The 12,886-nt window shown below is 38.3% G+C and overlaps 1 protein-coding gene across 3 annotated transcripts in view; it reads left to right on the plus strand.

Annotated features, from left to right (window-relative positions):
* Positions 1 to 12,886, plus strand: part of LAMA3 (laminin subunit alpha 3) — a 341,587-nt gene that overhangs the window by 160,804 nt on the left and 167,897 nt on the right. For all 3 annotated transcript variants that reach the window (XM_043973095.1, XM_043973110.1, XM_043973101.1), the window contains 3 exons: positions 1,196 to 1,352; positions 7,185 to 7,317; positions 10,747 to 10,889. In XM_043973095.1, the coding sequence (XP_043829030.1) occupies positions 1,196 to 1,352; positions 7,185 to 7,317; positions 10,747 to 10,889 (433 nt within the window). The remainder of the gene's footprint in view (positions 1 to 1,195; positions 1,353 to 7,184; positions 7,318 to 10,746; positions 10,890 to 12,886) is intronic.

The following is a 12,886-nucleotide window of genomic DNA, read 5'->3' on the forward strand; positions in this document are numbered from 1 at the left end:
AGAAAAGAACACAAAGGAAAGAAAGGCCTGCCAGGTTTTTTACCAGGCATTTTTAATTGGAAATACCTGCTGGTCAACATAATGCATTAATGATATGTGAACAAGAATAATTCCACTAAGCTTAAGAAAACACACATACACATCTAACCCTTGGTAAAAATACAGAGTATACCAAAGCAACCTTTAGAATAAGAGTGCACACATTTTGCATGCACGTTTTTTTCAGCCTATGTCAGTTTCATTGCATTAAATTTTAATTTAGTTTTAAATAATATTACATAAAGTGAGATTTTAAAATATGGCTTCCTTCACTCACCTCTGAAACTACATTTGGCACAAGTCGATTTAATCATATAGCAAAGTGACATATAATCAAAGTGACAAAGAATCTGTATAAAAACATTTTCAGTGTCAATTTCAGGAAGGAGAATGGCAAGAAAACACAATTATTATCTAATTGATTCATCTTCTAGGTCATATCTTTCATGGAAAATAACCTAATCTCAAATTACTTAGTTATTGATAACCACTTAGGCTTTATTAAAGGAAAGGAATACCTGTAGCCCAGGCAAAAATAATTTACCTGTTGTGGTTCCTCAGGCTTCCACGAAAGACTAATTCTGATGCTACATCATAGCATAGAGGCGACTGTAGTCCTTTGGAGGCTATACCAATGGAATTCCATCTCTAGTAGGGCCTAGCAAGTTGAATGGAGTTGTTGTTGCTGTTGCTATTGTTGCTGTTGCAGTTGGTGATAGTTGTGGTGGTCCATAAAGCTACTGAAAGATTAAATTTCTGTAATCTCAGGACCAGACTAACTAAGGTTAGAGAGGCTCAGCATCAAGATTGGCCATCAAGTGTTATATTTGGCATCTACTAGTGTGTAGAGTATAATCTATTCTAAGTACTTTGGATCCCTGGGGCACAATACCCCAAAGATTATATTTAAATGCTTATGCAAAAAGGAAGCAATCATATATAAAGAAGAAAAAAAGAACTATTTCCTTATTTCCCTTGTTCCCTTTGATAGGACTGAATATAATTCCATGCAAGGTTTCTTAGCAGTAGCCATTGGGATAAAAAGAACAGTGGGTGGGAATGTGACAGCTTGTGCTATAAATGATGAAGAACAGGACACCCAATTTTTGTAAGAGCCTAATTAGCTTCATCCTTGTTTATCTTTTAATTTTTAAAGGCCAGAAAATAACTATTATTTCCCTGACTTACATCACATGAAATTTGAAATTGAAGATGGCATGACACCTAATGGAAGAGGTGTTCGATTTGGCTTTGATCCTTTGGAATTTCCTGATTTCAGTTGGCGGGGCTATGCTCAGATGACCCCAGTACAGGTATGCTCATTGACAACAAATAGCTACATGAAAGAGTCGACTTCATCATTGAGATGAGGATGAGATGAGATAATGAACATAGATGCACTGCAAACCTTAAGGTGCCCTGGAAATATTTCTTGTAATAACAATAACTATTACTATATTATTGATTAGCCTCTTCTTCACCCAGAACACTAATACTGTTTAGTAGAGGTAACCTGCCATAGGCATTATTCTATCTTCCAGTTCAAAAGAGCAGGAGACACCAAACAGACTAAATTCTAATTGACAAACAGTTATGCACTGATGTCACAATACATTTGAACTTTATTGATCACCAGTAAAGTCAGAAGAGGAGGGGTTAAAGAAAGGGTGACTTAAAAAAAGAAAGAAAGAAAGAAAGAAAGAAAGAAAGAAAGAAAGAAAGAAAGAAAGAAAGAAAGAAAGAAAGAAAGAAAGAAAGGGTGACTCTCTTTGGAGGGTCTTTTGAGAGGCAAGAAATTGAAAAAAAAACAAAAGAAAATCCATCACTGGAAAGAATCAAATAGGAAAAAGGGCCAATTGGGAGAAATACCAATTTACTGATCACTCAGTATTTATGAGCACCCTATTTAAATATTGAAGATTATATTTGCTCCTTCAGAAATAGTTTTTCAGACTTGCCTATTTTGTTGAAGATTCTGGGGAATAGAAGTTGTAAGTTACTGTGGAATATTAGGGATAAAGTTACATTAACCCCATCTCTTTTCTCTTCCATTCCATTTTTCTCATTCTTAAAATTTTACTCTTAAAATACACAATAGCTAAGAAAATGAGAAAATGCCTTGCTAGAAGGAAGGTCTCTATCTTCTTGATCTCTTTTCTCTACTTCTTACCTAAATTGTGTTTTCTATTTGATTTCAAGTAGAAATAAAAAAGATTCAGCACTCTGGGTACTTATGTCATCCTTATATACCCATTTTGGGGAACATTGCCATTGAAAAATATTGAATAATTGACCTTCTGTCTAGCATGAAGGCCAGCTAGCTGACTGGATAATCCCTTCTTTTTTTCTAATCCAATCTCTATCAGACCTCGATTAATGAAAAGGAAAGAATAACATGGTTTTGGTGTTTGGATGGTTGTGTGTGTGTGTGTGTGTGTGTGTGTGTGTGTGTGTGTGTGTGTGTTGTTGGTATTGTTATTGTTGTTGTTGCTGCTGCTGCTGCTCTGGCTGAACTTAGGTGGACTTGCTTTTTAATTACGAAAAACCACAATTCTCATTTTTTCTATCTACAACAAGCTATGATTCTTTTATAATTTTCCTATTTATGTTTTTAACATTATTTTCTCCTCCATTAAAATAAAATCACATTGATAATGTTGATGATGCATATGCTAACGATGGTCTCTGTGACTCCTGAGATTTGTTAGTCATTTCATCTGAGCCACTTCTAGAAATCACTGACTTGGACTCTCAATGTTTCCTGGTTTTCAGCTGCTACCACCAAGTGAAGTTCCTCACAATACCTCACCTTCATGTATTCTTCTCTATCATTTTCTTTCCAACTCTGACTCTACTTTTTTGTTTGAGTTCTCAATCAGTTTTACTGACCACCTCCTACATAATTAGCACCAGCATCAGATTTCTTTCTTACTTTCTCTTTCTGAATTCTTTCCCATAGTTTGCATTTACCTTCTCACTCTTGATTTTGTATTTGGATGAACAAGAGAACATTTGTTTTTAGCATTTTCTAAGCTGATTTTCATGGGTTACCTCTAACTTAGTGTCTCCCATTCACATGTTAAGCCCATTCAAGATTCCTTGATAAATAGTCATCCAGTCAACAAGCATTTTTTTTTCTTACTGCTGCCAGAAATACATTATACATATTTAATGGCACTGGGAATACAAATACAAGCAAAAAGAAAGTCTTTACTCTCAAAGAAGCTTAAATTCTACTCTGGAAGACAACACGTAAAAGGAAAAGGGGGGAGAGAGGAGAAGATTGCTTAGGGGGAATGATGGAGAATGGGGGAAATTAAAGAGATAACCTTATTCAGTGATCTTTTGTGTACCAGCATCTAGCAAGGCAAAAACCTGTGCCCATATAGAGTCAGTAGAAAAGGGATTCCCAAGAGATGTTAAGGCTCCCTTGGAAGCTTCCTCTTCATGGATGACATTGCATTGACTGCATCAAGCCGAGGAGTACTACTGGAACTCCTCAGTGGGATACACAGTGTGGAAGAAAAAATTAAAATTTTAAAACACTCTGTATCTTAGGCACATCTCTGGCGAAAGAGACAGACAGAGACAGAGAGAGAGACAGAGACAGACACAGGGACACAGAAAGAGACAGAGACAGACACACACAGAGAGACAGACAGAGAGGGAGACAGAGACAGAGAATGAAAATCTAAAGGGACAGAAACTAATCCTGCCTTGAAAACTTCTCTGCTCAAGCCTTTTTTCCCCCTTGTTACAGTCTATTAAGGTTCAAAGGCACAATTCCATCAGTGAAGTGAAGCAGGAATATTAAACTTAGGTAATGATATTTGATTCATTAAATAGAATAATAGTAAATTCCTTTTCATGCCATCCTGAAGAATCTTTGTCCTCAAGCCATTCAGTCCCTACTGAAGTCCTCCCTCCAAGGATTTGCCTTTTTACCCAGTCAAAAGGTGAATTCAATTAGTTGAATTAATCAAGGGGCTCCACTTAGTCTCATCATTCATTACCTTAATTTGGGGGAGCCTCATGAGACCTCTCTTTTTAGAAACTGGTTAGACCCTCTGTAAGAATGATGTAAGAAGATTCTAGTGCAGGACACTGGGAATTGATAGTTAAAGAAAGACTGATAAGGTTTCTTATTTAAATTATACCAGCAACTTTAGATTAAAGCACTTCCATCATCATCATCATCAAAGCTATAATTTATGATGCTCTTTAAAGCCCTGGGAAATAAATGCTAATTATTATCCCATTTTACAGGAAACTGAGGCAGAAAAATGTTGGGTGACTTTCCCAAGGTCCCACAGCTAGGAAATACTTGAAGCCAAATTTGAACTCAGAGTTTCCCAACTCCAGTTCCAGAACCCTATCTACTATGCCACCCAGCTGACTCTTTAAAACCAACAAAAACCTTCCAAGGCATGTTTGAGGAATTCATCTCTCTAATAGTACTTTCACAAACCCTTACGGATACCTTGTTTCTTTGAAAGATTCATGGTCTCATTGATTTGGCTATGGTCATCATTAGTGTGGGGCGGCTAGGTGTCGCAGTGAATAGAGAGCACTGTCCCCGAAGTTGGGAGGACCTGAGTTCAAGTCTCATACACTTACTGGCTATGTGACCCTGGGCAAGTCACTTAATCCTGTTTTCCTCAGTTTCCTTATCTGTAAAATGATCTGGAAGAGGAAATGGCAAACCACTCCAGTATCTTTGCCAAGAAAACCCCAAATGGAGTCACAAAGAATTGAACATGACTGAACAACAACAGATCACTGGTCTAGACCAAAATGATTCACACCTTCTCATCCTCTGCAGTTCTTGACAATGTTCTATTAATCCTCAATGAGGATGTGTCCAACTTGCTGGATGCTTTCCTCTGGATCTTTCCATATTTTGTGGATGCCAGTGCAGTAGTTGGGCAGTCCATCTGCTGCCCTGTAGCTTTATAACATGACCATCCCATTTCCCTGCCTGTTCATGTGTCCTTTGTAATGGTTTTTATCCCAACTTTTGTGAACAAGTCATTGTTGCTAATATGCTAATATCCTACTTACCTCAACATTCACCTGCCCATTGTGTTTTGGATTCCCCTCTCTTTGCCACTTTACTTAGCTAGGTGGCACAGTGAATAGAGTGATGGGCCTGGAATCAGGAAGATCTGAATTCATATCCAGCCTCAGCTGCTTAGTAGCCTGTGCGAACCTGGGAAAACCACTTAATCTCTGTTTGCCTCAATTTTCTTAACTATAAAATGGGGGTAATAACAGCACCTACCCTGCAGTTGTCATGAGAATCAAATGAGATTTCTTTTTACAAATTTTACAATTAAGTTTTAATTGTACAAATTTAGATTTTAAATGTTTTGAAATATAAATTTTACAAATTTACAAATGTATTATTTATGAATAATATTCATAAAGTGCTTAGCAGAGTGCCTGATATACAGTAGGTGCTACACAATTGCTTGTTACCCTTCTCTCTTTCTGAGACTGTGGTATCTGTGATTTGCATTTCACTGATCTGCCTCAGTTTTCTCATCTATAAAATGGGGATAAATAATAGGGTTGAGATAGTATTTGTAAAGCACTCTGCAAAACTTAAACTGTTATATAAATGCTGGACAGAACCAAAATCATGAAACATGCTGTTTGTCTTAGAGCTTGCCTGCCTCTCTCACTACGCCCTTTCTATTGACCCAGTGCTCCCTTAATGGCAAACGACTCCAGTATTGCCAAGAAAACTCCAAATGGGGTCATAAAGAGTCAGACACAACTGAAATGAATGAACAACAACAAAATACACACGTGTGTTTGTGTTGCTTTTCCATTCAGTACCAATGATCTTATTCAAAGACATCCTTTGTCCTCAAGGTCACCCAAGATAATTATTCTCATTGTCCTGATGGCCACATGCATCCTTTGGGGTCGGCACATCCTTCTTGTGACATGTTGGGACCTGGAGTTTTGGTTCAAGTTCTATAGCTTGAATAGGCTATTCCTTGAGGATCAGAAAGCTTGGCAGGGCTCTCTGTAAGCTTTCAGGGTCCATTGTCTGAGCACCTGCACCACTGAAACTAAGCATATTGTATTTCCCATCAGGTGTGGTCGGTATCCATAGGTGCCTTTGATGGAAGAGAAAGATAATTCTCTTTTTGCAGTTAAATGAATGAGAGTCCTGCTCAGAGACCTCATCATCACAAAGGGGTGATCCTGGGTTCTCAAAAGCTATGCTAAAGGGCTCTGAAAGATCTCACCAATCTGGAAAGTGTTGGAATACAACCACTGACAGACTGAGTCTGCCATCCGAGCACCAACCTTGCTAAATTCAGAGACGTTCATTACCAGAGCGTTGGTCCTTAGTTGATGAATTCTTTTTTTGGCCACAGCAGCTCAGGAAACTGTCTACTAAGGTCTGGAGGGGTTTCAGTCTATGTTAATAGAGGGGTCACCGACACCATGGCAGCTAGGTGGTGCAGTGGATAGAGCACCGTCCCTGGAGTCAGGAGGACCTGAGTTCAAATCCAGCCTCAGACACTTAACATTTACTAGCTGTGTGACCCTGGGCAAGTCACTTAACCCCAATTGCCTCACTAAAAAAACAAAAACAAAACAAAACAAAAATCATAAGTGTCAATTTTGAAGCCTGAAAACATTTGGATTTTGACTCCCAAGGGATTCACCCATCCTCTGCATTCATCCATACTCCACCTTGACTCCGTCTCCCTGTGGGTGGTAGTAATGTACCTTCCTCTCTTTCTTTTCCTTCTTTTTCTCTTTCCCAGCCAGAGGTGGTTGTCCCTGTCACTGTGGCTTCCTTTAAGCTAGGTCGTCTAGTGCTTCGCTATGTCAGCCTGGTTACAGAAAGATCAAAAGGGAGGATTTCAGTTGCTGCCTCTGACTCTGATTGTAAGTGACTTTAATCTGTTGTTAGGCTCAATACCCTTCTGTCTTCACCTTCCACACTTGAGTATTGCTGTCCCTTCGACTGCCAACCTGCTTGCTCGTTGAAGATGTGCATGTTGATTGTGTGTGTGTAACTCAAAATACAAAATCAGTATTTGGCTAATGGGGCTCCTAACCCATTGTCTAGTCCATACTTTATGGATGTTCTTGTCTGTTTATTAACTTCCATTTTACAGAATGAAGTGAAGGTAACATTAAATGTGGAGAAATCCAACCAATACTTATTTCGTGCTGTTCTGAGATATATTAACCCTGGAATTCAAACAGTGTTTGGGCACATAACTATTTCTCGGCCCCGGTCTAAGGCAGGTAGGTATATGTAAGCCTTTCCTGAACATCCCAGTAGTTATTGTCCCCCCCCCCAAAAGACATCAAATATCTTTTAGTATATATGTTTATATATGTATGCATTATCTCCTCTGGTTGGAGCATAAGCTTCTTGAGGGCAGCATTCAAGTTTTATTTTTGTATCTCCAACACCTAGCACAATGTCTGGTACATGGTAGCCACTTCATAAATGTCTGTTGATTGATCAGTCAAGGAAATGCTTCCTCACATTTTCCTAATTTGGATACATTTTTAAAAATATTGTTACATCTATTGCCTTTTAATCAGTTCTCCAAATGCCCTTTCCTTTGCTAATTTGCCTTTCTTTTTTTTTCTTTCTCTTTTTTTTGCGGGGTGAGGCAATTGGGGTTAAGTGACTTGCCCAGGGTCACACAGCTAGTAAGTGTAAAGTGTCTGAGGCTGGATTTGAACTCAGGTCCTCCTGAATCCAGGGCCAGTTCTCTATCCACTGCACCATCTAGCTGCCCCCTAATTTGCCTTTCTTTAAAAAAAAAAACTTGTTCAAATTTATATTTAACTATATATTCATAATTATCAACTATTTGTTTATGATTTGTTTTCTAGAAACCAACAAAATTTAATACTATTGGATTACAAGAAGTGCCTGTAGTTACCTTTATATTCCACCTCTGGCTTTGGGGCCAGGAGACTTCCCTGGAATCCATGGGTTGGGGGAGGCAGGGAGAAGAGAAAGAAAGAGAAAAATAGGGAAGTTGGGTAGGGTAAGCATAGGGGATAGTGATTGGGTGTTTATACTCTTTCCTACTAAGGAATTTCCAAGTACCTTCAAGAAAGATTTAGGGAGAGCACCAGTTTTACTCAAAGACCCACAGGATTCCTTCTGAATTGAAGGGAGCCTGGGGGCAGAGGGCAAGAATGGATCCATTCCCTTGGTAATTGTCTTTGAGATTGTGCCAAACCTAGAGGAGGCTAAGTTGAGTGATTAAGTTACTGTGTAGTTAGCCTCAAGCTTAACCATTTGTCTTTAGTTGAAACTTGTATCCTATTCCAAAACCAATATTTTACTTAATAAATATTGCACAGGTGAGCTGTATTTAGGAAAGAGTGGAGAATGTTTCCACTAGCTCACAGGGGAAAAAAATCACAAGTAAAAAGCAACTGCCAAATTTAGTTTAGGGCATTTTAAGAGAGATATAATAGGTTCAACTCATCCCCTTTTAAAATGAAGATCATAGTAAATTCTTAAAGAAATAATATGTAAAAAAATAATGGGGTTTTGTGTGTGTGTGTGTGTGTGTGTTGGGGGGGCGGGGCAATGAGGGTTAAGTGATTTGTCCAGGGTCACACAGCTAGTAAGTGTCAAGTGTCTGAGCCTGGATTTGAACTCAGCTTCTCCTGAATCCAGGGCCAGTACTTTATCCACTGCACCACCTAGCTATCCAAAATAATGTATTTTTTTTCTTTTTCTTTTTTTTTTTTGTGGGGCAATGGGGGTTAAGTGACTTGCCCAGGGTCACACAGCTAGTGTCAATTGTCTGAGGCCAGATTTGAACCCAGGTACTCCTGAATCCAGGGCCAGTGCTTTATCCACTGTGCCACCTAGCTACCCCTTTTTTAAAATTCTTAATCACATTTCAGTCTGATTTGTGTTCTTAATTATTTCTGAATATTTAATATAGTATAGTCTTTTTTTTTTAGTATAGAGTCTTTTTTTTTTTAAGTGAGGTAATTGGGGTTAAGTGACTTGCCCAGGGTCACACAGCTAGTAGGTGTCAAGGGTCTGAGGCCGGATTTGAACTCAGGTCCTTCTGAATCCAGGGTCAATGCTTTATCCACTGCACCACCTAGCTGCCCCAGTATAGAGTCTTAATAGCAGATTGCTCTTCACCATGTTTCTATTTGCTATACTCTCTTATTCTGTTCATTTTCTTTTGTTGGTGCTTCAAGAAAGAGGCAGCAAAGTTCCCATCCCTCCCCTGTTTAAATAGGAAACACTCATGACTTCCTTGCTTGTATACAGTATACACTTACTTTATTACTATTCTTATTCATTGTTTCTCCTCTATTAGGTTTATGCATCAATAATGTTCGTAGCTGTAAGCTTCTTGAGTGTAGGGACCATGTTTATTTAAACAAATTGACAAAATATCCTTTCTAGGACTTCATAAATACTTTGGATTGAGTTTTCTAGATTATACTCTTTTCTGCCTCCTAAAAATTAATAACTAATGAGAGAGATCTAATGAAGCTTATCTTATGTCAGCATAGTTTCAGTTTAGGTTAAGGGGATTAACTTTGTCTTAATAATTTTTGAGAGAAACAAGAATTTTCTTAAGTCCTAACTTAGTTTCCCCAACTTTCCCTATGAAGTTATTTACTAAATAGTTGATCTTTCCCAGGTAAAAGAGCTAATTTAAAGCTATTTTGACAAATACAGTGATTCTAGATTTTCTTAGATTGTAGGGACAAGAATAACATCAGTTTATTAGACCAAACTATAACGTGGACTGACACAATATCATAATTGCACTTCTGTAACTTCATTGTGGTGGCCTTATCTTGCTTAGAGTAGAAGGGAGGAGCTGCAGGTACAGGAAGGAGAGAGATAGAGGGAGGGAGGAAGGAGACAGACGGAGGAGGAAGGGGAGAAAGAATCCATTTTTAATAGGTTTTTAGAAGTAATGACCTTTGGGAGTTTGAGTTTGGAAGACCAGTAAAAGTGTGAAATGAAGCTATGCCGGGAGTGAGTATTGTTAATGAGTTTATTTTATGATTTGTGTCAATGCTTATAGGTTTATAGGAGCTAAAAGACCTTTGAAATCATCTTGTCCAATTATTTTATCTTCTAGATGAGGAAAGTGAGATTTGGAGAAAGGAAATACTTATCTGAGATCACAGAGCTAGCTTATGTCTAATCTAGGTCACTGTCATCTCATCCAGTGCTCTTCTAGACTCATGCCCCCACATGTCACATAGAAAGAAAAAAAGGAAAGAAATGAACATTTATTAAGTACCGAATATATGGCAGGCACTGTGCTAAGCACCTTACAAACATTATCTCCCTTGATCCTCACAAAATGTCTTTGGAGAGAGATGTCATTATATGATTGAGGAAGTTGAAGCAAAGAGAGGTTAAATAATCTACCCAGGGTCAAACAGCTAGTAAGTGTCTGAGGCCGGATCAGAACTTAGGTCTTCCTGACTCTAGGCTCTATCCAGTGAGCTACCTGGCCGACTCTTAAGAGAACGGTATAGATTTGTTTCATCTCAACTAACCTACTTAAGCTTCTCAGAATCTACCCGGTGCCAGAAGTGGTAACTTTGTCAGGTATAAAAATATCTTCATATTCATTCACTCAACTGACCTATTGAATGTTGCTTGGATACTCCGTACTATGCAGCAATGAACAATGTTTTTTTCCCTGACAGGCGCTGTTCAAAGCAAAGAGATTGTCTTTCTGCCTAGCAAAGAGCCTGCTTTTGTCACTGTCCCAGGAAGTGGTTTTGCGGATTCCTTTTCTCTCACTCCAGGAACATGGACTGTTACTATAAAGGCTGAGGGCATCCTTCTGGTAAGATGGTGGTTCTGAATAAAGGCATTTTTATATGATAGTTTTTCAAAGCAGGTGCCACATGAGAGTATAACCTAGAGTGACAAAGAAGGATATCCTGATAGATCAAATATGGAAATTGGTGATGTTCATTTTAAGGGATGAATCTATGATGGCTCCTTCTCACGAGACATTTCCCAGTTTTGATGAGGTGTCTTTTATAGATTGTAGAACCCACTTCCTGCTAGCTAAACAAACAAACAAAAAACCCTAGCCAATTATAGCATATAACTCATGAGATCGACTAATCAAATATACACCCTTTCCATTCAAAATACACTTGTTTTTTTCCCCCAATTATGAATCACTCTCTACCCTTCCAGGAATTAAGTAGGATGAGGCTAAAGAGCAAGTAAGTACCACAAGTTCAGTAAAAATCCTCCATCAGGATAGACTGACTTACTTCAAGTATACCATAATCCAAGGATCTGTATTTCTGAGTGAATGCTCTTTCCATCAACTCACTTGTAGATGGTCTGGGAGAGATGTTGTGGCCCAGAATATGGCTGCAACCAATCTGGTTATGAGCCTGCACAGTCCACCATGAGTCCCAAGTTTAAAGTCTTTATAGCTTGGTAGGATCTTCCAGAGCTGGCTACTTCTGGAAACATGATAAACCAAGCAGGCCTGGCTGCTTCTTTCATCATTCAATACCTGGACAGTATTCTATTGTGGAACTGACTGTCTTAAGAAGAGAATTCATCACCGATAGTTATAAAGCTCCTAAACTTTGTATTCTTTGCTAGTGCCTTGTCTACTATGGAGATCTTCATAGACCAAGTACCTCATAAATGTTTATCAGATGTTGAATTAATGAACAAATTTACATCATGCAGAATAACATATAAGCAGGTTTGTTATAGTGTCTGAGAAACCCATAATGGAATTATTCCTCTGAAAGATTTTTAGGGGAATGTAAGATTTGATCCTCCTCTTCGTCCTCCTCCTCCTCCTTCTTCATCTTCTTCTTCTTTCTTTTTCTGGTGGGGCAATGAGGGTTAAGTGACTTGCTCAAGGTCACACAGCTAATAAGTGTCAAGTGTCTCAGGCCATATTTGAACTCAGGTCCTCCTGAATCCAGGGTTGGTGCTTTATCCACTGTGCCACCTAGCTGTCCCTGATCCATCTTCTTTTGGAGGGGGGGGGGCAATGAGGGTTAAGTGACTTGCCCAGGGTCACACAGTTAGTAAGTGTTAAGTGTCTTGGGCTGGATCCGAACTCAGGTCCTCCTGAATGCAGGGCCAGTGCTTTATCCACTGTGTCACCTAGCTGCCCCCTAATCCTTCTTTTTAAAAAATATTTTATTTATAATTTATGGAATAAAACAGACATTTCCACAACATAGTATAATAATAAAAAGATGATTGCACATGAAACTGCCAATCTTTTACAACTTGCTATTCATTTTAAATATATAATAAAGTTATCATGTAATTTTTTCTTTCTTTTTTCTTCTTTTTTTTCTTCCTCCACCCCCTGCTCTAGGGATAGCTATTATTAGACACAAATGTATGTGTATGTAAAATTAGTCTATACATCTGTCTATTAGTCCTGTCTCTGGATGCATATCAGGTCTTTCTTCACATATTCTTTATTTTTAATTTCTGTATTTAGAATAGTCAAAATTACTTGCTCAAAGTTGTTCTTTTAAAATATTGCTATTACTTTATGTAACATTCTCTTGGTTCTGCTCACTTTTCTCTTCACCATTTTGTGCAGGTCTTTCCATGTTTTTCTAAAATCACTGAACTCATCATTTCTTACAACACTTACAACAACAATACAATATTCCGTCACTACCATATACCACAACTTGTTCAGCCATTCCCCTATTGATGGGGATCCTTGCAATTTCCAGTTCTTTGCCACCACAAAGAGAGCTACTATAAATATCCCATTTATATTCAAAGTTATAATTACTATTTGCGATTTCCCCCTCCATCTTATTTTTACTCACT

The sequence above is a fragment of the Dromiciops gliroides genome, chromosome 1 (assembly GCF_019393635.1).
Source record: "Dromiciops gliroides isolate mDroGli1 chromosome 1, mDroGli1.pri, whole genome shotgun sequence".
In the NCBI taxonomy this organism is placed as follows: domain Eukaryota; kingdom Metazoa; phylum Chordata; class Mammalia; order Microbiotheria; family Microbiotheriidae; genus Dromiciops; species Dromiciops gliroides.